At 41.7% G+C, this 24,482-nt stretch overlaps 1 protein-coding gene across 1 annotated transcript in view; it reads right to left on the reverse strand.

Annotated features, from left to right (window-relative positions):
• Positions 1-791: 791 nt before the first annotated feature.
• The window catches only part of LOC139420697 (cadherin-10-like), a 63,446-nt gene continuing 39,755 nt past the window's right edge, over positions 792-24,482 (reverse strand). Inside the window, exons 7-12 of the mRNA XM_071170920.1 lie at positions 17,288-17,547; positions 12,354-12,490; positions 5,189-5,310; positions 4,984-5,092; positions 4,536-4,784; positions 792-1,874 (exon numbers count right to left, since the gene is read on the reverse strand). Of these exons, the coding sequence (XP_071027021.1) occupies positions 1,381-1,874; positions 4,536-4,784; positions 4,984-5,092; positions 5,189-5,310; positions 12,354-12,490; positions 17,288-17,547 (1,371 nt within the window). The 3' untranslated portion in view covers positions 792-1,380. The remainder of the gene's footprint in view (positions 1,875-4,535; positions 4,785-4,983; positions 5,093-5,188; positions 5,311-12,353; positions 12,491-17,287; positions 17,548-24,482) is intronic.

A 24,482-nucleotide genomic window follows, 5' to 3' on the forward strand; every position in this document is an offset into this window, starting at 1 on the left:
CAGGGATTTGATCTAGGAACCTTTCAGCTACTGACCCAATGCTCTAACCCCTAGGCTACCTGCCACCCCATAAGCAATGGCACTTCAATAGGATTACACATTATTCTATTGTGAAACTATCCATGACCAACCCCACAGATATCCTTCAAAGTTTCAGATTGTGGCTGGTGTAAGGGGATGATTGAGTTTGTTACAGGAGTGATTTATGTTTGTAACTCTGAGAGCTATACATTGGATTCATCCCAATTGGCACCCTATTCTCCATATACATTAGTACCCTACATTTGACCTAGGCCCATAGGGCCCATTTTCCATTTTGGGTCCAAAGCACTGGCTGTATTGGATTTCATTCCACTCGTCTCAAAATATGCATGCAGATACATTATCCATAATTGGGCAAATAAATTAAATAATGTATTTTTTTTGTCCACAAAGAGAAAGTCGAGAGTTATTGATCATTACAGTATATGTAAAGTGGAACCTCCCTAGCAATACTCATATTGCTAATATATTACTGCCATCTGATTTACATTGCACCACAGTGGCTAACAATAAATTGAGGTGGTGGTTGTAGCTCATGCCTAGTTTCCCATACTTCAGATGTGAAAACGTTACATTTACAATGTGTTTTGTCAGCTGAATATTGTGGAACTTCTATATTATCAAATTCCACTGATATGATGTATCAACTTGTATTTTATAGAGGCCAAGGTGTTAACTGTGTGATTCATAAAATACAACATGAAACATGAAACTCTATGAAAAATTTATGAAAATGTGAAGTTTCTTAATTTTTTTTATTAAGAAAAGAAGTATAAAAATATAAATATAAAACAATATAACTTGGCATTCAAACAACATGAATTCAGTGTGTGACAGTTACCCTACAACGTACACGTCCTTATTACATCATACACCTACAGTATATGATGAAATGGATCCACAGAATAAACCTAACCAACCATTAACATGAACATTGCTTGCCAAACAAAGATGGCGAATAGGATATAGTATGTCCATCATGGAAAAGCAGTTCATACATGTATCTATTTCAAATTTACTTTGCCCGAAAAGCATTTTTTTTCTCCAATAAACATTGATAGTATACAAGACTACTATCTCACTCCTCAGTTACAAAACACATTGTCCATACCATTGTTCACAACATTTCTTAAAATTCAAAGGCATCTTTACTGATTATAACCAAAAACAGTAAAACTGTGAGGAATATCACCACCAGTAGTGAGTTTAATGTTTAATTGATGAATTCTACTTGACCAGCCATATGAATCAATGGATCGGTTGCAGGATAGTGTGTGAGAGAGATTATCAATACATGTCATTGATGATGGGCTCCGGTAGTACAGCCCTAACTGTAATCTAGGTTTCTCTCTCCGTGTCCTTCCCTATATACATATCCGCTAGTTTTTTGAACGCCGGTCCCCAGTTGCTTAGGTAATCGTACTCCTGGTCCCCCTCCGTAGCTCCAGACTCCAGGGAGCTGAGTGACTCGGCTAGCGAGCCGCTCCCCTCGTAGGCGTAGGTGGCAAGGGAGTCATACGGGGGCGCGGTGGGGTCCGAGTCGTTCTCATGGAGCCTCCCGTGAATGAAGTCTCTGACGTCGGCGTTATCCTTTATAGGTGATGTCCTCCCGAAGGGAAACAGCATCTCTGGGATGATGTCCCTGCGCAGCTTCTTAGCGTCCATCACCTCTGGATTGCGCAGTGTGCCAATATCAAAGGCCTGGGTGTCCTCCTCTCCGCCCCCCTCATCGTTGTAGCTGACAACATTGTCTCTCACATCCTCTTTGGAGATGATCAGAGGCTCCTTCTTCCTCTGCTGCCTCCTCAGGGCAGCGAACAGCACCACGATCACTACACACAGAGACAGATAGAGAGATTAAAACTTGAGTATGAGATGGGAGAGAAGAGGAGTGTGCTCCGTCATTCTTTAAGTAAACTCAGGAATACACACCGGACAGAAAGACATTTGCTATCAGTGATAAATACGCTGCACTGCCTTGGGCACTCACCTCCTTTTATTAAAGATTGAGCAGAACAAGTTTTTCTTTCGCTTTTCCCCTTAACATCAAATTCACTGTAGAAAATCTGTAGCACTTGAATTAGCCCTTTGTTTTTCTCATTCTCAAGACAGACTACCCTTACTCACATAATTAAATGCATCTTACTCTATTTTAATTTGTGAGCAAGACTTGAAATCCAAACTTGCCAGCTGAAGGAGGAATTTGCATCCAGTGGCACTATGAGAGCATTGGATTTATGTTGTTGCTCATTATTTTCATGAAAAAGGAGCAAATCGAGATGAAAAACAATTCCCTTACATTGGGGCCTCCTCCTCATCCCCCTCCTCCTCCTCTTTCCCACCCCTCAGCAGGTGCTGTAGTACTCTACCTACCTCCCACCCAGGTGTTAATTACAAAGGTCTCTGAAGGAGTGGCTCTTTAGAGGCCCAGTTACCAGGCCTTTCTGACTGATACCCCAGTGTTGGGTGGTGTGGGTTGGCATGGAGGGGTGTGGTGCAGTGTGGAGGAGGAGCGCAAACTGTTCCAGCTCAGCGCCTACTGCCTGCCTGCCTGTCAGAGGCGTAGTGGAGGTGAATTAGACAGCCTGTCAGAGGGGTTCAAGCGAGAAAACCATTGGATAATGAGCAGATGTCATGATATTTCACTCAAGAGGCGAACATGGGGTTCAACCTTCAGCACTTCCAATCTGAGTGAGCCAGAAGCCAGAGCTACAGTAGAGCTCTCTCCAGTGTCAGACAGACAAGTGAAGGGGGACTGTGAGAAGGAACAAGCACAGCATGCTGTGGAAGAAATGTCAATAGTTAATTTGCTAGCGAGGGATCAGTGGCTAGGCAAGGATGTGAGCAAGATTCAAGTTGGTGGAGATCATGGAACAGGAAGAGAAAGGAAGAGAGCACAGATGAACAGGTGAACACATCAACAGATGAACTGGGTCTGCATTATTGAGTGAGGAGGAGGAATAGCACACACTCATTTAAGCAATAAAACATGAGAACCTATGCATTATCATGAATAGCACTGGGCTAAGGGCTGTTTTTAGCCATAACGCAAAGCAGAGTACACAAACAAAACTCAGTGGATTGGTATTTATGTTGCTATTAAGTCACTCATGACCTTTAATTGGATAATTGAATATTTCAACATCCTTAATAGGCTCATGGATTATGCTGTTTAGATGGCACTGGGGTTATGCTTGGCCAAGTGCAATACCAGGTTCAAAGTCATCTTTTTGCCCATTACTTATTGATATCCCCTTGAACATAAGCACTACGTATCTTTTGCTTTTTGCCTGGGAAAAAGACATGCACACTTTATGTTTTGCACTTTGTGCTTTTACATACTGCATTAGCTCACAAAGGAGGCTGAAGTGGTGCTTTAGGATGCCAGGAAATAGGATGTGACCTACTTTAGCAGGGAAAAACACAAATACCTTTTTGTCAAGTGGATATAACCGATAATAAAAGCTTTCATCCTGCTGCACCATTTTCATGAGGAAACACACTATTTACACATGCAGCCAGCAAAGTAATGTCTCAGTGAGTGGCCCTACTTTAAACTTTCTTTAGTTGAAGAAGTTTGATGATGAAAGGAATAACACAAAAGAATAGCACAGAAGTAGCACAGAGGATTTAAGTGCTGTCGAAGGACTCACAGCAGAGAAAAAGAAGGAGCTAGCCAGTGCCTACCGGGTGCAAATGAAGTCCTTTCTCACTCCATAGGGTGTTATCACATTATATTCCAGGATATTTGTGGCTACAGACCAGTTCGTTACACGTGCAGTGTAGTTTATTGTGGTAGAGTCCAACCCAGCCTAGAATAATTGCTTCAGCTTTGTAATAAGTGACTTGGATTGCTGTGTACTACTGTACAGTACTGTATGTTCAGAATTAAGAATAGTACTTAAGTTCTCTGACTCAGTTTGATTTGGGCGTCTCCCAAATGGCACCATATTCCCTATATTGTGCACTACATTTGACCAAAGCCTTACGGGCTCAACACAGTGTGACGACCTTCCCACTCTGTCTGCCGAATTCTTTCTCTTTGCTCTTGTTTTCTCTAATAGGATGTCGGTGGGTGGAGCCGGGAGGGTTGTCAGCGAAATGGGACACTACCTCGTCCCGGGTGTATCCCGGGGATAAATACACCTTTCTCCCCATAGATTGTGTGGGAGAGTCTCCTCAAACACACTGGTGTTTTTTGTTGTGGCATTTTTGGGTGGTGTTTCTTGCGTGCGTGAACACCCCTCAACACCCCTCATTATCACAATCTTTGAACACATCCTCTCACTTACACTATTGACTACTGACTACACACACACCATTGTTATTTGGATATAGCTTACTTTGTTTAATAAATACGTTTGTCATTACTTTATTTCTGTGTTGTCTCTCTCTTTGTTACTGGCTACGAGCTGGTTCGTAACAACAGGGAATAGGGTGTAATTTGTTATGCAACGGTTGACTTTACCAGTGTGATTGATAGTGATACTTACTCAAGAGGATGATGACACAGAGCAGGATAGCCACCAGAGCTCCAGTGCTCAGCCCGGCAGACAGCAGAGCCTCTGTGTTGCAGGATTGCACGTTCCCCCGGCTGTCGCAGGCACACACGTTCACAGTCAAAGTGCTGGTGCTGCTCTGGATAGGGTAGTCATTGTCTGAGATCACCACGGGCAGTAGGTATGTATTCATCTCACGCTGGCTAAATCCTCCCCTTCGGGTGATGATCCTGGCTGTGTTATCTAAGGGGTGGATTGCAGAGGGAAGAAAAAGGGGATATGATAAATTTAAGGGTGTTTCTAATGTTTAGAACAAATGTTCCCAGTAATGATTGTGACATTGCAGCTCCATAGGTTACAAAAAAGTAAAATTGTCAATACAACTCACACAACTAAGACCAGATAATGGCCAGATAAAAAGCACAAGGCTAACATTAGCTACCTTCATTGTCAATGATGGTGAAATTTGGATTGGAGAAGCTCATACTGAAGACAAACTTATGTCCAACAAGGGGCTCATCCGTGTCAACCGCACTTATTGTCTGAATCAGCTGTGGATAGTGAAACAAAAAGGTATGGGAAAACACATGTTTCTTCACGCTTTTCTTCGCCATTTGTAGTATTATGATGTCATACATCTACTGTACCTGTCCAGATTTGACATTTTCACAGACAAATGTCTCGTAATACATGGCAAATTCAGGTGCATTGTCGTTTACGTCCAGGACCCGTATGAACACTGGGACTCGAGTGGTTTGGCGAGGGTTACCTAAACAAGAAGTTTGAAAATGTGTTAGTTGGCCCATAGAGTAGACCCCCTCAAATTCATATCTGGACCTCAAAGCCAGTTACAATGCTTTTTAAAAATTTCTTCCCCTCTAATCAGGGACTGATTTAGTCCAGTGACACCAGGTGGGTGCAATTCATTATCAGGTAGAACAGAAAAACAGCAGTAGTCCGGAGCTCGTAGGGTAAAATTGAAATATCCCTGAAGTTAACATTAGAAAGTTAACAAAAAAATAACGTACAGGAAAGTATTCCGACACCGACATTCTTCACATTTTGTTACGTTTCATCCTTATTCTCAAAGAGGATAAACTAGTTTTTTCCCCTCATCAATCTACACATAATACCCCATAATAACAAAGCAAAAACTGGTTTTTAGAAATGTTAGCAAATTTATATAGACCGTAATTTCCGGACTATAAGCTGCAACTTTTTTCCCACACGTTGAACCTCGCGGTTTATACAATGACGCGGCTAATTTATGGATTTTTCCAGCTTTCACAAGATTCATGCCGCCAAAAAAACTGAGTACCGTCACATAATGTGACGTAAATCGAGCGCGCTCAAACTTCCCATCATTCTGATTACGGTATTCATTTTGTCACCCTCATCATGGCAAAGACACGGAGAAATGCATATAATGCAGCTTTCAAGTTGAAGGCGATCGATCTGGCTGTTGGAAAAGCAAATAGAGCTGCTGACAGCGTGGAGCATTGTCAAAAAATCCACTATCATCAACGGGTTTCGAAAGGCTGGACTGCTGCGTGTTGAAGAGGGCAGCGATCCAACATCGGATGAAGCAATTCTGAGGCTATTCAACTCCGACACCGAAGGAGATGACTTCAGTGGTTTCAGTGCACAGGAGGAAGATAGTGACCAATGACTTTCTTGGTAGGCTACTGTTTAATTTTTGCTACAATCCGTGTTTCATTAAAGCCTATTTATTTTTGTTACAAGCTGTAGGCACCTGCGGCTTATAGACATGTGCGGCTTATTTATGTACAAAATACATATTTTTTAATAATTCAGTGGGTGCGGTTTATATTCAGGTGCGGCTTATTTATGTACAAAATACATATTTTTTAATAATTCAGTGGGTGCGGTTTATATTCAGGTGCGCTTAATAGTCCGGCAATTACGGTATATAAAACACATTGACATAGGTATATAGAGCCTTCACTCAGTACTTTAATTTTGGAAGTGATTACAGCCTTGAGTCTTCTTGGGTGTGATGCTACAAGCTTTGCACACCTGTACTTTGGGAGTTTCTCCCATTCTTCTCTGCAGATCCTCTCAAGCTCTGTCAGGTTGGATGGGGAGTGTCGCTGCACAGCTATTTTCATGTGCTTCCAGAAATGTTTGATCGGGTTCAAGTCCGGGCTCTGGCTGGGACACTCAAGGACATTCAGAGACCTGTCCTGAAGCCACTCCTGCGTTTTCTTGGCTGTGTGCTTAGGGTCGTTGTCCTCTTGGAAGGTGAACCTTCGCCCCAGTCTGAGGTCCTGGAGCATGTTTTGATCAAGGATCTCTCAGTACTTTTCTCTGTTCATCTTTCCCTCGATCCTGACTAGTCTCCCAGTCCCTGCCATGGAAGAACATCCCCACAGCATGATGCTGCCACCACCATGCTTCACCGTAGTGATGGTAATGTCCAGATGATGAGTGGTGCCTGGTCTCCTCCAGACGTGATGCTTGGCATTTAGGCCAAAGAGTTGAATCTGGGTTTCATCAGAACAGAAAATCTTGTTTCTCATGGTCTGAGAGTCCTTTTGTTGCCTTTTGGCAAACTCCAAGTAGACTGTTGTGCCTTTTACTGAGGAGTGGCTTCAGTCTGGCCACTCTTCCACAAAGGCCTGATTTGGTGGAGTGCTGCAGAGATGATTGCCCTTTTGGAAGGTTCCCCCATCTCCACAGAGGAACTCTGGAGCTCTGTTAAAATGACCATCGGGTTCTTGTTCACCTCCCTGATCAGTGCCCTTCTCCCCCAATTGCTCAATCAAGTTGTAGAAACATCTCACAGATGACCAATGGAAAACGAATGGATCAGAGCTCAATTTCGAGTCTCATAGCAAAGGGTCTCAATACTTCTGTGTTTTATTGTTCATAAATTTGCCCCCAAAAATGAAAATCTGTTTTTGTTTCGTCATTATGGTGTATTGTGTGTAGATTGAAGAGTATTATTATTATTTTTTTTGCAGTAGCATTGGAAAGACTCACATTGTTGCAGACTGATTATCCTACACAATTGCCTGAAACATTCATTCAGATATTAATTTGTAGTTGCATATTTATTTTGGTTTTCTCCTAATACTCCTAACGAGGCTCCCATTGGACAACTGGTTCTGATGAGCAGCCCTTTGAGCCAACTGAAAGTGTGGACATTGCCTGTGTGGACCTATGAGGCTGGAACAGGAGTTGTCCATCCTGGTTGTGACCACATATATGCAGATGCAGAAAGACTGCAGCAGAACACTATGTATATCACCCAAACCGATGCCAGGTTGACGAAGCCAGGAAGTGTAGCAGCACTGATACATCCCAGGTCAGTGGGCTGGTGCCCGCTACCCAGGAAGATTTTAAGCAGACTTACTCTATTTTATGTAGTGGAAGATACACCAATTATAGTGCCGGCTACAGTTCCACATTGGACTTGCTGAAGGGCTTGGTTGGTTGGCTATAGTGCTAATATTAGCTAAGTTATGTGGTAATTTAGCGTTATTTGCACATTTCACAATTTTTACTTCAATATTGCATAGATTCCCTTTGTTGTTTTTATTTTATAAAGTTAAAACTCTTGATAATTTTGCACATTCTTGCCGGAGCGCACAAATCTGTGGGACAAGGGGCTGGCCAGGTGGCCCTCAGCTGCCTGACATTTGGCAATAGTTGGCAGGATTGTGTTTTTGGAAGCAGTGTTCAGTTACTCAAAGGACAGGTTTTAGGAAAACAAATATGATGATGCCATTTTACCCCAGGGCACGCTGGGTGCCTAAGTGTAAATGTCCTAATGGTGATTTCAAGTATGGCTAATGGAAAGAGAATATTAAGGGGCTTTTAGGCGTTAAAGGAAAATAAAAAATAAAACGTTTATCCAAGTAGGGGCTTTAAATGGGCAAAGCTAAGCAACAGGTCAGCGTGATCTCAGAGGAGTGCAACAGAGCCACTAAGGTATTTTCCTATTTAGATTGCCTGTATGGCAAACAGGTTTCTATACCCCTGTTGAGGTAACATTTCCATAGTAGCAAATCATGTTTCTCTCAAATGTTATGCATATATTTGTTTACATCCCTGTTAGTGGACATTTCTCCTTTGCCAAGATAATCCATAAGACCTGACAGGTGTGGCTTATCAAGAAGCTGGTTAAACAGTATGATCATTACACAGGTGTACCTTTTGCTGGGGACAATAAAAGGCCACTCTAAAATGTGCAGTTTTGTCACACAATGCCACAGTTTTGAGGGAGCGTGCAATTGGCATGCTGACTGCAGGGATGACCACCAGAGCTGATGACAGATAATTGAATGTTCATCTCTTTACCATACTTCACAGGGGAGCCGTTTGAACGCAAACTTTTTTATTTTTATCAAAATGAGTTTTTTGGCAGAAATGCCCTCTAGAACATGTGAACGTGTATACCATCTGTAAATACGAATCAAATTGTTAAATTACGAGCCTAGTTGGTTTAGCCACAGAAAAAGTCAGCAACTTTCCCGCTAGCCATGATTGGCTGAGATAATGAAGGGCTGGACAAGCCGAGAGATGAGTTTGGATTGGTCTAACATATAGCACACTTCCGTCTATTTGAGCTGATCAGTAAGTCTAGGTAATCCTGTCTAACGCGGCTTTTTATAAAATGTATTGTGTAGTAAAACTGCATAAACCTAATGTCAAATTAAGTTAGCTAGCTAATGTTAGCTGGCTGGCTCATTGGCTAACATTACGTGTGTGCTCTCCACTTTCTGGAGGACAGAGTTTTGAAGTCAGTGGAATTTGAGTATGTTAACTAAGGAGATGGAGAAAACACCTGTCTCCGGATTACATTTTCAAACTAAGGGCAACCATGGCATCTGACAGGAGACGCCTCCATCCATAATATGTATGGGTAAGATAATCTAGCTAGCTACATTTGCAGATATTGCAAGTTTATCATTTTGACATAATCTTTTCATTTCAAGTTAAAGTGTACTGCTAGCTAACGTTAGCTGGCTGGCTCGCTAGCTAACGGTACATGTATGTTCTGGTAATTCGTATCTCAGAGCCACTAGTTATAGCCTAATGTTAGCTAGCTTGAACCTGGTTGGTTAGCTACCTGCAGCTGCATGTGGGGTAGTAATGTCATGAGTTGGGAGTATGGTTAATTTAACACCCGTTAAATATGGGCGGTGTCAGTAAACGTTGGCAAAAAGCGTAATTCAATTGTTGCCAGCAGCACAGTTACAGTCACCAATGCTCTGGATAACATGAAAACAGCCTAAGCAGATCTGCTGGGGCGAGTAAAATGGTCAGTGTTATCTCATTGTGCCTGGAAGTAGCTAGCAACCTGGCCAATGTTAGCTTGGGTTCTCACCTGCCGTTGTTAAGACCCCTACTCTTACGATAAGTGCTATGGGATCTTTAATGAACGCAGAGAGTCAGGACACCCGTTTAATGTCCCACCCGAAAGACGGCACCCTACACAGGGCAGTGTCCTCAATCACAGGCCTGGGGAATTGGGATATTTTTTAGACCAGAGGAAAGAGTGCCTCCTACTGGCCCTCCAACACCACTTCCAGCAGCATCTGGTCTCCCACCCAGGGACTGACCAGGACCAACCCTGCACAGCTTCAGAAGCAAGCCAGCATTGGTATGCAGGTTGCTATGCTGCTGGATAACATAACAGCCTAACCAGCTCTCTTAGGGCGAGTAATGTTCAGTGAGCTGTTCTCTCATTTGTGTCTGGAAGTAGCTAGCAGCTTGACTGCTGTTGTTAGTACAGAACTCTCGGATCAACCCTTAAATAGATGCTGAAGGTTACAAGTTCATCAACTATTACAGCAAAATTACTTTCCCGTTGTTCCTCAACTGTAGTGTGTTATATACCATTTTGTAGCTCTGAGTCTCTACTTTTATCCAATGTAAAATCATAATTTCAAGGATGCGTTGTCTGTAGCCTGCAGAAAGACAGAGTAGATGCCAGGGCCCCCCTTAAACCGCATTCCAGTGTCCTTCCCCCTGGAAGTGATTGTCCTAGACTTCCCTTCCCTCAGTATGCCCCTAGTTACTTATCAAAACATATTGGTCATGATTGACATGTTTACCTGATATACATGGGCTGTCCCTACTCGTGATCAGACAGCAAAAACCAAAGTCGGAACAGTATGTTCCCATGTAGTCGAGACATTTTTGTTGCCCCTCCCATTTCCACTCTGATATGAGCACACATTTTTTTGTCAGCTTTGATGCCAGCCATCCATCCTCACGTCTGTGAAATGTAGGACATTTCTAAGAGTAGTACGACCAAATATAATCCAGCAGGGAATGACAGAGTAGAGTGAATAAACAAAACATTGTTGCACACTTTGGAGGCAGAGAAGCGGAGTAGGTGGCCAGAGCACATCCCAAGCTATTGCAAGTCCCAGGGTATTCATGTTTGGCTGCCACTTAAGACTCACAGTAGCTGTTGGGTTAGGCGTAGATCCCCCTCAGCCAAAGCATAACCCCAATGGGTGGGTTAGGGACTGTCACCAAAGGCTGACCTTTTGATTATGACTTAGTCAAAAAGAAAATGGGGGACCCAGCTTAGCAACACAATAAGGACTATGACTGTAAAACACAAGCTTTATCTCTACTTCCAAGTGAGTGGGTGTGGGTGCGAGACAGGAAGAGAAAGGGACAGGGTGAGCACCTGAACAGGAACCTACACCCATAGTTGAGGCAGAGGCTGGAGTAGACCGCCATTCTATGTTTTTTTTTTATGTTGTCCCTGCTGCTGAGCCCCATAGACCAGATGAAGCAGATGTTATAAACCGGCACCTGCTCGGGCTAACCTTGGACATCCACCAGCTCACTATAGAGAACAAGACATGGAATGTGCCAGGGACTGGCTACATTATAGTTTTGGGGTGGATGTCATGCTGCTGTGAACAATAAACTTTGATTTACTGTGGAATTGGAAAGACTCACATTGTTGCAGACTGATTATCCTACACTGAAACATTGATGAATCCATGACATTGTATTTGCATGTTTATTTTAGTTCTTCCAAATACTCGCTCCCGCCGTGAACACTGAACTTCCTAATGAGAATCCCATCAGACAATTGGGTCTGATAATTTGCTCTTTGATGTGGACCTATTGGGTTGGGACAAGGGTTGTCCATCCTGGTTGTGACCGTATATATGCGGATGTGGAACGACTGGAGTGGAATGCCTTGGACATCACTCGGAGCCGACGCCAGATTGACCAAGCCAGCCATCCTGTAGCCTGAAGTGTAGCAGCACTTGTGTATGAAGGCAAACTACACACATCCTGGTCCGATCGGTTGGAGCCAGCTACCCAGGAAAATTGTAAGTAGACTTTGTCAATTCTATGTAGTGGAAGATGAACCGATTATAGTGCCGGCTATGGGTCCTTGCAGGATTGGCTGCTGGGCTCGGTTGGTTAGCTATAATGGCTAATATTAGTTATGTGGTGATTTAGTGTTATTTGCACCGTTTTTACTTGAATATTGCACAGATGCCCTTGTTTTTTTTCTTTTTTTTCTTGATTTTATACATTTAAAAACTTTTGCCAACTTTGCACACTCGTGCCAGTGTGCACATATCTGTGGGACAAGGCGCTGGCCAGTTTTCTCTGTGTTTTAGAGCACGCAATCGCTACTGGGCTGCGGATGTCTTGTTGTCTTATCCTAATTTATCTGAGTTCCTTGGGCTTATAACCACACCTAGTTGGCGTCGTTTGGCCACATTACATTTAGACCTCGGCTGCCTGACACATGCATAGACATTTTTTGCAAAAGAAGGTAAAGAAAAGGGATTATAATCTTACTTATTTCAGTTGCAACAACAGAGATGTTATGCCATTTGGACATCTCCCTGTCGAGGGCTTTCAGTGTTGTAATGGTGCCATTTACAGAATCAATGTTGAACAGTCTTTCCAGATCGGTATGGCGGTCAATGGAGTATCTGCAGAGAAATACAAATACATAATTTTGATTGTGTAAAAATATCAATATTTTTATATATACACATAATCTGGAAAGAATCTGGACATTATTTATTTCCCCATACAGTACGCTATTTGCACAAGGCTGTCCCTGTTTCTTGTGATCCATTACATTAGAGAATAATAACACACAACTCTATGAGAAAATACATTACAAATCACACATTTTTGGTCCCCACAGTACATATCATTCCTCTCCTTCTGTTTCTTTTGTCAAGAAATTATGAATCCTTATATACTGCTGTCTCATTTATCACTGTCAATTTACATATTCCACTGACATTTCATAATTTGCAACACAATCCTCCCATGCTGCACAAGCAGAGACCGGGTTGTCTCCATGAGGGAGACAGACAGACAGATACACAGACAGAAAAATACACAAACAGACAGGCACGATATGTGTGGAATGGCAGAACAGAGCAGTGTGAATTGATAGAGCAAATGAGGCTCTTTCAGTTTGACTTTGTGCCGCTACCGCACTGGGCTAGTTTACATAATTATGTGGATATAAACAGTGTCTGTATTCTCTTCACAGTGCCACAAACTTCCGCTGGGAAATCACCAGGAGGGACCCATGAATAATTTGCTTTTCTTCCAACCTCCCTTCCTCTCTCCCTCACTCCACACTGACACTCGGATACACGGATGGATTAGATTTAGCCAAGCAAACCATATTTGCACCTCCCCAAAAAACGTATTAGAGGAAACTTTGAATTGTTGTTACAGACTTGATACCACACCAATAATAATTTGTTTCTCTTGCTGTGTTTATTCTTACTCCATATCCATCCATTAGGTCATAAAACAATCAAATGACCTCAAACGGCTTTATTCAGCAGCAGAACATCAAATCTACTGAAGAGCCCTTTTCCCAACAACGCAAAGTAAAAAAGTACAAAGAGTAAAAAATAAAAATAGTAACACAATAGATAACAATAACAAGGCTATATACAAGGAGTACCGGTACAGAATCGTTGTGCAGGGATACGAGTTAATATGTTCATGTAGGTGGGGGGAAAATAACTAGGCAATTAGGATAGATAATACATAGAGTAGCAGCAGTGTATGTGAAGTGTGTGTGTGTCTGTTCGGAATCATTTTTATGCGTGTGTGTATGTTGGAGTTTAAGTATTTTTTATTTTTTTTCACCTTTATTTATCCGGGTAAGCTAGTTGAGAACAAGTTCTCATTTGCAACTGCGACCTGGCCAAGATAAAGCATAGCAGTTCGACACATACAACAACACAGAGTTACACATGGAATGAACAAAAGATACAGTCAATATACAGTGAGTGCAAATTAGGTCAAATAAGGGAGTTAAGGCAATAAATAGGCCATGGTGGCGAAGTAATTACAATATGGCAATTAAACACTGGAATGGTAGATGTGAAAAAGGTGGATGTGCAAGTAGAGATACTGTGGTGCAAAAGGAGCAAAATAAATAAATACAGTATGGGGATAAGGTAGATAGATGGGCTGTATACAGATGGGCTATGAACAGGTGCAGTGATCTGTGAGCTGCTCTGACAGCTGGTTCTTAAAGCTAGTGAGGGAGGTGGGAATCTCCAGCTTCAGTGATTTTTGCAGTTCGTTCCAGTCAGTGGCAGCAGAGAACTGGAAGGAAAGGCGACCAAAGGAGAAATTGGCTTTGGGGGTGACCAGTGAGATATACCTGCTGGAGCTTGTGCTACGAGTGGGTGCTGCTATGGTGACCAGAAAGCTGATATAGGGCGGGTATATCCTCAGAATTGAAGTATATGTGAATGTTTGGGTAGAATCCAGTGAGTGTATAGTCAGTGCAAGAGAGTGAATGCAAAAAAGGATGAAATCAAATTTTATTTGTCACATACGCCAAATACAATAGGTTTAGACCTTACTGTGAAATGCTTATTTACAAACCCTTAACCAACAATGCAGTTCAAGAAATAGAGTTAGGAAAATATTTACTAAATAAACTCAAGTAAAAAGCTAAATAAAAAGTAAAAATAACGAGGTTATATAGAGGAGGTACCGGTACAGAGTCAATGTGTGAGGTTACAGGTTAGTCAATGTAATTTCTACAAGTAGGTAGGGGTTAAGTGACTATGCATAGATAATGTCAATGTAAATAGTCCGGTTGACCATTTGATTATTTGTTCAGCAGTCTTATGGCTTAGGGGGTAGAAGCTGTTAAGGAGCCTTTTGGACCTACACTTGGTGCTCCGGTACCGCTTGTCGTGCGGTAGCAGAGAGAACAGTCTATGACTTGTGAAACTGGAGTTTTGACAATTTTTTGGGCCTTCCTATGACACCGGCTAGTATATATGTCCTGGATGGCAGGAAGCTTGGCCTCAATGATGTAGTGGGCCGTTCGCAATACCCTCTGTAGCGCCTTACGGTCAGGTGCCGAGCAGTTACCATACCAGGTGGTGATGCAATGGGCCAGGATGCTCTCAATGGTGCAGTTGTAGACCTTTTTGAGGATCTGGGGACACATGCCAAATCTTTTCAGTCTCCTGAGGGGGAAAAGGTGTTGTCGTGCTCTCTTCACAAGTGTCTTGGTGGGTTTGGACCATGATAGTTTGATGGTGATGTGGACACCAAGGAACTTGAAATTCTCGACCCGCTCCACTGCAACCCTGTCGATGTTAATGGGGACCTGTTCAGCCCTCCTTTTCCTGTAGTCCACAATCAGCTCCTTTGTCTTGCTCACATTAAGGGAGAGGTTGTTGTCCTGGCACCACACTGCAGTGTGGGTGAACAGGGAGAACAGGAGGGGAATAAGCATGCACCCCTGAAGGGCCCCAGTGTTGATCAGCGTGGCAGATGTGTTGTTGCCTATCCTTACCACCTGGGGTGGCCCGTCCGGAAGTCTAGGATCCAGTTGCAGAGGGAGGTGTTTAGTCCCAGGGTCCTTAGCTTAGTGATAAGCTTTGTGGGGACTATGGTGTTAAATGCTGAGCTGTAGTCAATGTATAGGATTCTCAAATACAGTTGAAGTCAGAAGTTTACATACACTTAGGTTGGAGTCATTACATTTTTTTTCCAAAAACTCCAAACATTTCTTTTTAACAAACTATAGTTAGGACAAGTCAGTTAGGACATCTACTTTGCATGACCCGTGTAATTTTTCCAACAATTGTTTACAGACAGATTATTTCACTTATAATTCACTGTATCACAATTCCAGTGGGTCAGAAGTTTACATACACTAAGTTGACTGTGCCTTTAAACAGCTTGGAAAATTCCAGAAAATGATGTCTTGGCTTTAGAAGCTTCTGATAGGCTAATTGGCATACTTTGAGTCAATTGGAGGTGTACCTGTCAATGTTTTTCAAGGTCTACCTTCAAACTCAGTGCCTCTTTGCTTGACATCATGGGAAAATCAAAATTAATCAGCCAAGACCTCAGAAAAACAATTGTAGACCTCCACAAGGCTGGTTCATCCTTGGGAGCAATTTCCAAATGCCTGAAGGTACCACGTTCATCTGTACAAACAATAATATGCAAGTATAAACACCATGGGACCACGCAGCCATCATACCACTCAGGAAGGAGACACATTCTGTCTTCTAGAGATGAATTACTTTGGTGAGAAAAGTGCAAATCAATCCCAGAACAACGGCAAAGGACGGCAAAGGATGCTGGAGGAAAAAGGTACAAAAGTATCTATATCCACAGTAAAATGAGAGTCCTATACTGACATAACCTGAAAGGCCACTCAGCAAGGAATAAGCCACTGCTCCAAAACCGCCATAAAAAAAGCCAGACTACGGTTTGCAACTGCAGATGGGGACAAAGATCATACTTTTTGGAGAAATATCCTCTGGTCGAATGAAACAAAAATGACCATTATAAAAATTGTTATGTTTGGAGGAAAAAGGGGGGCGCTTGCAAGCCGAAGAACACCCTCCCAACTGTGAAGAATGTGGGTGGCAGCATCATGTTGTGTGGGTGCTTTGCTGCAGGAGGCACTGGTGCACTTCACAAAATAGATGGCATCATGAGGTAGGAAAATTATGTGGATATATTGAAGCAACATCTCAAGACATCAGTCAGGAAGTTAAAGCTTGGTCACAAATGGGTCTTCCAAATGGACAATGATCACAAGCATACTTCCAAAGTTGTGGGAAAATGGCTTAAGGACAACAAAGTCAAGGTATTGGAGTGGCCATCACATAGCCCTGACCTCAATCATATATAAAATGTGTGGGTAGAACTGTAAAAACGTGTGCGAGCAAGGAGGCCTACAAACCTGACTCAGTTACACCAGCTCTGTCAGGAGGAATGGACCAAAATTTACCCAACTTATTGTGGGAAGCTTGTGGAAGGCTACCCATAATGTTTGACCCAAGTTAAACAATTTAAATGCAATGCTATCAAATACTAATTGAGTTTATGTAAACTTCTGACCCACTGGGAATGTGATGAAATAAATAAAAGCTGAAATTAATCACTCTACTATTATTCTGACATTTCACATACATAAAATTAAGTGGTGATCCTAACTGACCTAAATCAGGGTATTTTTTACAAGTATTAATTTAGAAAAACTGAGTTTAAATGTATTTGGCTGAGGTGTATGTGAACTTAATCCTCTGAATGAACAGCATATATAAAAAAGATGCTGATACAGATTAGTTCAGTATAATATGTGTAACCGAGTTGGATTAGTAGCATCGCTCCTCTGCATGACATTCCTCCACATGTGCCATTGAATTGTTAGCTTTATACTGTTAAGCAAGCAGCGTGACCCTCATCACACAATCACTTACTTGACTGGGTTGTTGTCAGCATCGAGGTCCTTGGCTGACACCACACCAACAAAGCTACCAGCGGCTGTATCCTCATGCACCTCAATGATGTAAGGGTTCCTGCTGAACACTGGCGGCTCGTCCACATCCTCTATTGTCACCCGCACCATGGCGTCATCTTTGAATGGAGGGTTGGGACTGTACATGAACCTGGGATCCAGGTAAGTGTTGGTCACCTCCACTTTAAATGAGAATGTCTTTTTTCTCTCATAATCCAGTTGCTATGAAGAAAATGAAACAGATGAAACAATAATTATTCAATAGAATGAATATACTATCCTAACTGTAAGTCCTTTCATAACTGTAGGTTTATACTTTAATTGATAAACTTGGTGGATTCTTGGTTGAAGTAAAAAATGAGTGAATGAGTCCGTTAACGGGATTGATATGACAACAGTCAGTGAAAGTGCAGGGCACCAAAATCAAAACAACAGAAATCTCATAATTAAAATTCCTCAAACATACAAGTATTTCACACCATTTTAAATATACACTTCTTGTTAATCCCACCACAGTGTCAGATTTCAAATAGGCTTTACAATGAAAGCACCACAAAAGATTATGTTAGATCAGAGCCAAGTCACAGAATAACACAGCCATTTTTCCAGCCAGAGTGGAGTCACAAAAATCAGAAATAGAGATAGAATTAATCACTAACCTTTGATGATCTTCATCAGATGACACTCATAGGACTATGTTTTGTTCGATAAAGATCATATTTATATAAAAAAAAATCTCAGTATAAGCTGGCGCATTATGTTCAGTAGTTCCAAAAACATCTGATAATTTTGCAGAGAGCCACATCAATTTACAGAAATTACTCATCATAAATGTTAATGAAAATACAAGTGTTATACATGGAACTTTAGATACACTTCCCCCTTAATGCAACCGCTGTGTCAAATTTAAAAACAACTTTCAGTAAGGCGCTCAGAGACCAAAACAACCCAACCAGATATACACCATGTTGGAGTCAAAATAAGTCAGAAATAACATAAATATTCACTTACCTTTGATGATCTTCATCAGAATACACTCCCAGGAATCCCAGTTCCACAATACATGTTTGTTTTGTTCGATAATGTCCATCATTTATGTCCAAATTGCTCCTTTTGTTAGCGCGTTCAGTTCACATATCAAAATTCATGAAGCGCGTTCACTAGGAACAGACGAAAAGTCAAAGTTCCGTTACAGTCCGTAGAAACATGTCAAAGGAAGTATATAATCAATCTTTAGGATGTTTTTAACATAATTCTTCAATAATGTTCTAACCGGAGAATTCCTTTGTCTGTAGAAATGCAATGGAACAGAGCTCGCTCTCAAGTGAACGAGCGTCACCAGCTCGTGGCTCTCTAGTAGACCTCTGACTCATTCCCCTCTCATTCCCCACTCCTTCACAGTAGAAGCATCAAACAAGGTTTTGAAGACTGTTAACATCTAGTGGAAGCCTTAGGAAGTGCAACATGACCAATATCCCACTGTATCTTCAATAGGGAATGAGTAGAAAATGACCAACCTCAGATTTCCCATTCCTGGTTAGATTTTTTCTCAGGCTTTTGCCTGCCATATGGGTTCTGTTATACTCACAGAAAACATTCAAACAGTTTTAGAAACTTCAGAGTGTTTTCTATCCAAATATACTAATGTGTATATATTAGGTTCTGGGACCAGGTAGCAGGCAGTATACTCTGGGCACCTCTGGGCACCTTATTCACCCAAGCTACTCAATACTGCCCCCAGCCATAAGAAGTTAAACCACTTGGGTGTTGCTTTAGCAGTATGCTTATGGTTATTGTCCTGCTGGAAGGTGAACCGCCGTTCCAGTCTCAAATCTTTGGAAGACTGAATCAGGTTTCCCTCAAGAATTCCCTGTATTTAGTTCCATCCATCATTCCTTCAATTATGACCAGTTTCCCAGTTTCTGCCGATAAAAAACATCCCAAAAGCATGATGCTGCCACCACCATGCTTCCCTGTGGGGATAGTGTTCTCAGGGTGATGAAAGGTGTTGGGTTTGCGCCAGACATAGCGTTTTCCTTGATGGCCAAAAAGCAACATTTTTGTCTTATCTGACCAGTGTACCTTCTTCCATATGTTTGGGGAGTCTCCCACATGCCTTTTGGCAAACACCAAACATGTTTCCTTGTTTTTTTTCTTAAACAATGGCTTTTCCTGACCACTCTTCCGTAAAGCCCAGCTCTGTGGAGTGTATGGCTTAAAGTGGTCCTATGGACAGATACTCCAATCTCCGCTGTGGAGCTTTGCAGCTCCTTCAGGGTTATCTTTGGTCTCTTTGTTGCATCTCTGATTAATGCCCTCCTTGCTTGGTCCGTCAGTTTTGGTGGGCGGCCCTATCTTGCCAGGTTTGTTGTGGAGCCATATTCTTTAAAAAAAATGGATTTAATGGTGCTCTGTGGGATGTTCAGAGTTTCTGATATTTTTTATAACCCAACCCTGATCTGTATTTCTCCACAACTTTGTCCCTGACCTGTTTGGAGAGCTCTTTGGTCTTCATGGTTCCGCTTGCTTGGTGGTACCCCTTGCTTAGTGGTGTTGCAGACTCTACGGCCTTTCATAACAGGTGTATATATACTGAGATCCTGTAACAGATCATGTGACACTTATATTGCACACAGTTTGACTTTTTAAAAATGAATTATGTGACTTCTGAAGGTAATATGTTGCACCAGATCTTATTTGGGGGATTCATATTAAAGGGGGTTCATTTTTTGAAATAAGTACTTTTTTAACATTTCACTTCACCAATTTGGACAATTTTGTGTATGTCCATTACATTAAATCCAAATAAAAATCCATTTCAATTACAGGTTGTAATGCCACAATTAGGAAAAACGCCAAGGGGGATTTATATTTTGCAAGGCACTGTATACACTATTCAGGTTTATATTGTTCATACTCACAAAAGAAGTGCACTGGACCTTTGCAACTCCTGTTTTAATGGACCAATATAGAGTGCCACAGTACGAGTCATAATACCCATAAAACTTTGCGGTCAAACAAGGAAATGGTTCCAATCGTTTCTCCACCATTAATTTTTCCCATAGGGGATTTTAGAAACACTTCAAATAAAGGCTTTGTTTCGTGTAGGCTAACCCTGGTGGGACGTTTTGATAACCTTGTAAATATCTCTAGGACAAGGTGACTTATCTGCCACCCTAGGCGAGACAAAATTATTGCTGTATCTTGCAAAACAAGAAAAGTCTCAGTAAGCAAAATTACGTTAAAAAGATTTCTAAAATACTAATTTTCCAGAAATTTAAGTTAGGTTCAATTTAGGTTTTTATTGAAAGTCGAAAAGACGTCTTCAGACATTGAAATCAGGTTCATTTTCGGTTCTGAATCAAAGTTGAAAATATGCATTTTCCGGATGTTGAAATTATGTACATTTTCAGCTCTGAATGAAAGTTGAAAAGAAGTCATTTATCTGTTTGGACCAAATCTGAACTAAACATACTGTAGATATTTATGTTTGGGTCAAACCAAGGCTGGTCCAGACCGGACCAAAAAAAGACTGCTAGTTTGGACAGGACCAAAAAAAGAATGCTAATTTGGACAGGACCAAACAAAGACGTCCAAAAGATGTTGATGCTGATTCCTGTGACCAATCAATTTGGCTGTTCAAGCTCTGAATATCAGCTACCCAGCTACTGTACATCAGGAGTTATCCTGAGCCTATTTGCAATGTGTTTACATAGCAGGAATTGTTTTCCTCACTGTGTCAGATCATCAACAATTGACGGAAACAAACTAGAAACCAATGATCATGACAATTTATCCCACGGGATGAAACTCCTGGAGAGCAGTTGTGAGTAGCCTGATTAGCCATTAAATATTGACAATTTTACTTCAAAGTATCCTGTTTTTAGGATATGTTGTTTGTTAACATGTCAGCACATTTTTGGATTTGATTGGGTGCCATTTAGGTGTAAGTCTATTTGAATGGTGCAAACTGTATGATGGGCTCCCGAGTGGCGCAGTGGTCTAATGCTTCGAACACACCGACAGCGTCATTGTATTTTGGTACACCAGAATTACATTCATTTCCAATGAAACGCTGCGTTTCCCTTGCAGCATTGAGTTGTCGAGGCAGTTGCAGTGCGTTCGGTGTGGTGCATATGTTAGATTTATTGAAAGTTTGCGTCAAACTGAATGCATAGACGGCTTGACAGAAATGGTAGCAGAAGGTGAATGTTGGTGAAGGTGAAACTTTTGTTGCATACATATCCAGATGATGCTACGTGCTATTTTGCACAATGACACTGTCGGTGTGTTCGAAGCGTAAGGCACTGCATCTCAGTGCAAGAGGCATCACTACAGTCCCTGGTTCGATTCCAGGCTTTATCAGATCCGGTCGTGATTGGGAGTCCCATAGGGCGGAGCACAATTGGACCAGTGTCGTCCAGGTTTGGCCAGGTAGGCCATCATTGTAAATAGGAATTTGTTCTTAACTTACTTGCCTAGTTAAATAAAGGTTAAATAAAAAAATATGCAAAAAGTGCCTGTCTCATAACATTGTCATGCATTTTATCTCCAGCCTGCTCGGCCAAGGAAACCCATTTCATGAAGCTCCCAACGAACAGTGGTTGTGCTGACATTGCTTCCAGAGGCAGTTTGGAAATCTGTAGTGAGTGTTAGACAATTTTTATGCCCTACACGCCATAGCACTTCACACACATCAACACTTGTGCGGCCTACCACTTTGCGGCTGAGCCGTTGTTGATCCTAGACGTTTCCACTTCATAACAACAGCACTTACAGTTGATCTCTAGCAGTGCAGAAATGTTACAAACTGACTTGTTGGAAAGGTGGCATCCTATGACGGTTTCACGCTGAAAGTCACTGAACTCTTCATTAAGGCCATTCTACTGCCAATGTTTGTCTCTGGAGATTGCATGGCTGTGTGCTCGATTTTACACACCTGTCACCAACAGGTGTGGCTAAAATAGCTAAATCTACCAAATTTGAAGGGGTGTCCACATATCTTTGCATATATGTAGTGTATTAGTGGACAAATAAAGCCCTCTGCAGCTCGGGAAACCTTTTGTTTTCTCTCATAAAAGTGGTGCACTGAAAGCCATGCCCGCACTAAGCCACGCCTCCGACATAATTTGTATGCCTTGCCTTTTCAAGTGAATTGTAGAGTTACCACAAGAAATGTTTTCTCCCCCCTACTTTCAGCCTCATGTTACCTGTAAACCATGAGATTCAGGACAATGTATCATGTTAAACTCAGCCTCAAATAAGGCTTTATAAGATGTATTATCATTAAAATGAAACTGTTTATGACAACATTTGCCTACGAAACTGTTGCCAATTGTTGGTAACTCTACAATTCACTTGAAAAGGCACACTGACAAATTATATTGGAGGCATGGCTTTCTATTAGTTCTTTATGGCCATCCTTGACTGGAAGGGTTGTACCAGTTTAACTGGACCATGGTAGATCTACATTATATTGCAGGTCTGGCTTAGTGGGGGGTGTATTTTTCAGTAAGTTATTTTTGGCCACTCATTAGTGGAAGTGTTTTACCAGTTTAAATGGTCTATGGTAGAAGTACGTTACTGACAGAGCTCCAGAGTCCATCTGTGGAGATGGGAGAACCTTCCAGAAGAACAACAATCTCTGCAGCACTCCACCAATCAGCTCTTTATGGTAGAGTGGCCAGATGGAAGTCACTCTTCAGTAAAAGGCACATGATAGTTCACTTGGGGTTTGCCAAAAGGCACCTAAAGGACTCTGAGATCATAAGAAAAAATGTTCTCTGGTCTGTTGAAACTAAGATTGAACTCTATGGCCTGAATGCCAAGCGGCATGTCTGGAGGATATCTGGCACCATCCCTATGGTGAAGCATGGTGGTGGCAGCAGGGACTAGTCAGGATCGAGGGAAAGATGAACGGAGCAAAGTACAGAGAGATCATTGATGGAAACCTGCTTCAGAGCACTCATGACCTCAGACTGGGGCAATGTTCACCTTCCAACAGGACAATGACACGAAGCACACATCCAAGACAATGCAGGAGTGATTTTGGGACAAGTCTCTGAATGTCCTTAAGTGACCCAGCCAGAGCCCGAACACGATCGAACATCTCTGGAGAGACTTGAAAATAGCTGTCCAATGACGCTCCCCATCCAACCAGACAGAGCTTGACAGGGACAGTGAAGAATGAGTGAAACTCCCCAAATACAGGTGTGCCAAGCTTTTAGGGCCATACCCAAGAGGACTCAAGGCTGTAATCGCTGCCAAAGGTACTTCAACAAAGTACTGAGTAAAGGGTCTGAATACTTATGTAAATGTGATATTATAGTTGTTTATTTCTAAGAAATGAGTAAACATTTCTAAAAACCTGTTTGTGCTTTGTCATTATGGGGTATTTTTTGTAGATGGATTAATACATGCATTCTTCTCATCAATTTTAGAATAAGGCTGTAACATAACAAAATGTGAAAAAAAGTCAAGGGGTCTGAATACTTTTCGAATGCACGGTCTGTGTAAAAAACAACATGTTTTTACACCTCATTGTGTACAGTTAGGGATGTCACATTACTTTTAACATAATCATTGTGTTGAAAAATAATTTACACAACGTGTTAAATGTGACAACACAGTGACTGTGTTAAAAGGAACACGTCGTCCCTAACTACAAAGAGATGTGTTAAAAAATAACACAACTTGTGGCGTTTTTAATACATCTGTTCTAAGAGAGTAGATGCATGTTGACTTTGGATCCACAATGTGATTGGTCAATTAACACATCTAGGGTGGGTTGTATGGTTTTCAGATTTTAACAGATTAATTGCAGAAATTGACACAAAATGTGTTGAAAAATGTACACATCATGTTGTGCCAACACATTGATTGTGTTAAAAGTAATACATCTGGGATGACATGTTGTATTTCAATAACTGTGAGTGTACTGTATCAATAACTGGTGGTCAAGTCAAATAATCTTTATGGCACTTTCAGATATGAAGGACTGCTATCATTTTTCATCTGAGCCTGTGTATTCAGTACGTACGCACCACTTAGGTTCTTCAATTTACATAATTCACTGAGGCTCTGAAAAGCATGGCCCTGGCTAAGAAAGGAAAAGCTAAACCTGGATTTCAAAAGTCTCAGACTCTTTATTCAAATCC

Source organism: Oncorhynchus clarkii, chromosome 11 (assembly GCF_045791955.1).
Source record: "Oncorhynchus clarkii lewisi isolate Uvic-CL-2024 chromosome 11, UVic_Ocla_1.0, whole genome shotgun sequence".
Taxonomy (NCBI): domain Eukaryota; kingdom Metazoa; phylum Chordata; class Actinopteri; order Salmoniformes; family Salmonidae; genus Oncorhynchus; species Oncorhynchus clarkii.